This window comes from Naegleria gruberi (genome assembly GCF_000004985.1).
Source record: "Naegleria gruberi genomic scaffold NAEGRscaffold_1423, whole genome shotgun sequence".
Taxonomy (NCBI): domain Eukaryota; phylum Heterolobosea; class Eutetramitea; order Acrasida; family Naegleriidae; genus Naegleria; species Naegleria gruberi.
The window spans coordinates 1-1,135 of record NW_003162635.1 but is presented as its reverse complement, the minus strand read 5'-3'; the positions used below and the strand labels follow the sequence as shown (position 1 = coordinate 1,135).

At 33.2% G+C, this 1,135-nt stretch overlaps 1 protein-coding gene across 1 annotated transcript; it reads right to left on the bottom strand.

Moving 5' to 3' along the window:
* Nucleotides 1–47: 47 nt before the first annotated feature.
* NAEGRDRAFT_77118 (uncharacterized protein) lies at nt 48–1,100 on the bottom strand (the record flags this gene model as incomplete). The annotated part of the gene is made up of 1 exon (XM_002667926.1): nt 48–1,100. A coding segment is annotated over one exon (1,053 nt), but the record flags the coding sequence as incomplete, so codon positions are not given.
* Between the last annotated feature and the right edge of the window lie 35 nt (nt 1,101–1,135).

Sequence of the window (1,135 nt, the reverse complement as noted above, 5' to 3'; positions counted from 1 at the left end):
CTAGGGTTAGATTGCTTATAAATCATTTCTCCAATTTTGAACATGACATTCTTATTCACAAAAACTAATAAATTGTAATAACTAGCAGCCTTTTCAGTATGGTGCAATAGCTCATCTTCAGGTATTCCTTTCCCATAATAGTACATTTCTGCCAAGTAATACATTGCTTCGTTTTTCAAGTCTTGATTGTCCTTAGTATTTATACAATATTCGAATACTTCAGTGCAATACTTGAATGATTTCTGATAGTCTGGGTTTGTTCCCTCCCAACCTTTAAAATACATTCTTCCCATTCCAAGTTTACAATCCATCAACCTTTCATTTTCTTGATACATTTTAAAAGCTTTTTGTGGGTCTTTTTGTGTTCCAATACCTTCTTCGTAACAATAGGCATGATATGAAATGGTGTTGGATTTTGAATAGTATTCAAAGGCTTTTCTTGGATCTTTTTGTACTGTTGTAGAACCATTCATATAGAGATTTCCCAAATATGTGTTGGATAGTGGAGTGTCTGACTTTTTCAACCACTCCACTGCTTTCAAATAATCGTTACAATTCAAGCAAAGGAGCCCATATTCTTGTTGGCATAACTTGTTATCCTTTTCAGCACCCAATAAGAATGCTTCATTCATTCTTCTTTCGATTAAAGGGTCTTTCTTCTTATACTTTGGTTGTTTGGAAAAACGCGTTTTGTAAATTATTCCTAAATTGTAAAATGCTTGTCCATTGCGAGACCTTTCAAATAATGAAATAGCCTTATCCCAATCTTTTTTTACACAACCTCCTTCCTTGTAGCAAACACCCAAGCTGTTCAGATAACTTGCATTGTTGGGATCCAATTCTAAAGCTCTATTCAAATCTTCAATTGCCTTTTCATAATTCTTTAATTTTTTAAATGTGAGGTATCTCTGATGGAGAAAAATGCTTTTTGTTGGGTCACTTTCAATAATTTGATTCAAAATCAACAGTGCTTTTTCGTATTCTTTTTCTGTATAGAAGCTCTTTGCTCTTCCAAATTCTGTTATTTTGACTTCATAGGGTGTGAGAATTCTGATAATCTCTCCTGATGTTATTCTTGAATTAGGATCATGTTTACACATAGATGCCACTATCTCTATAAGTTGTTGAGAGTATT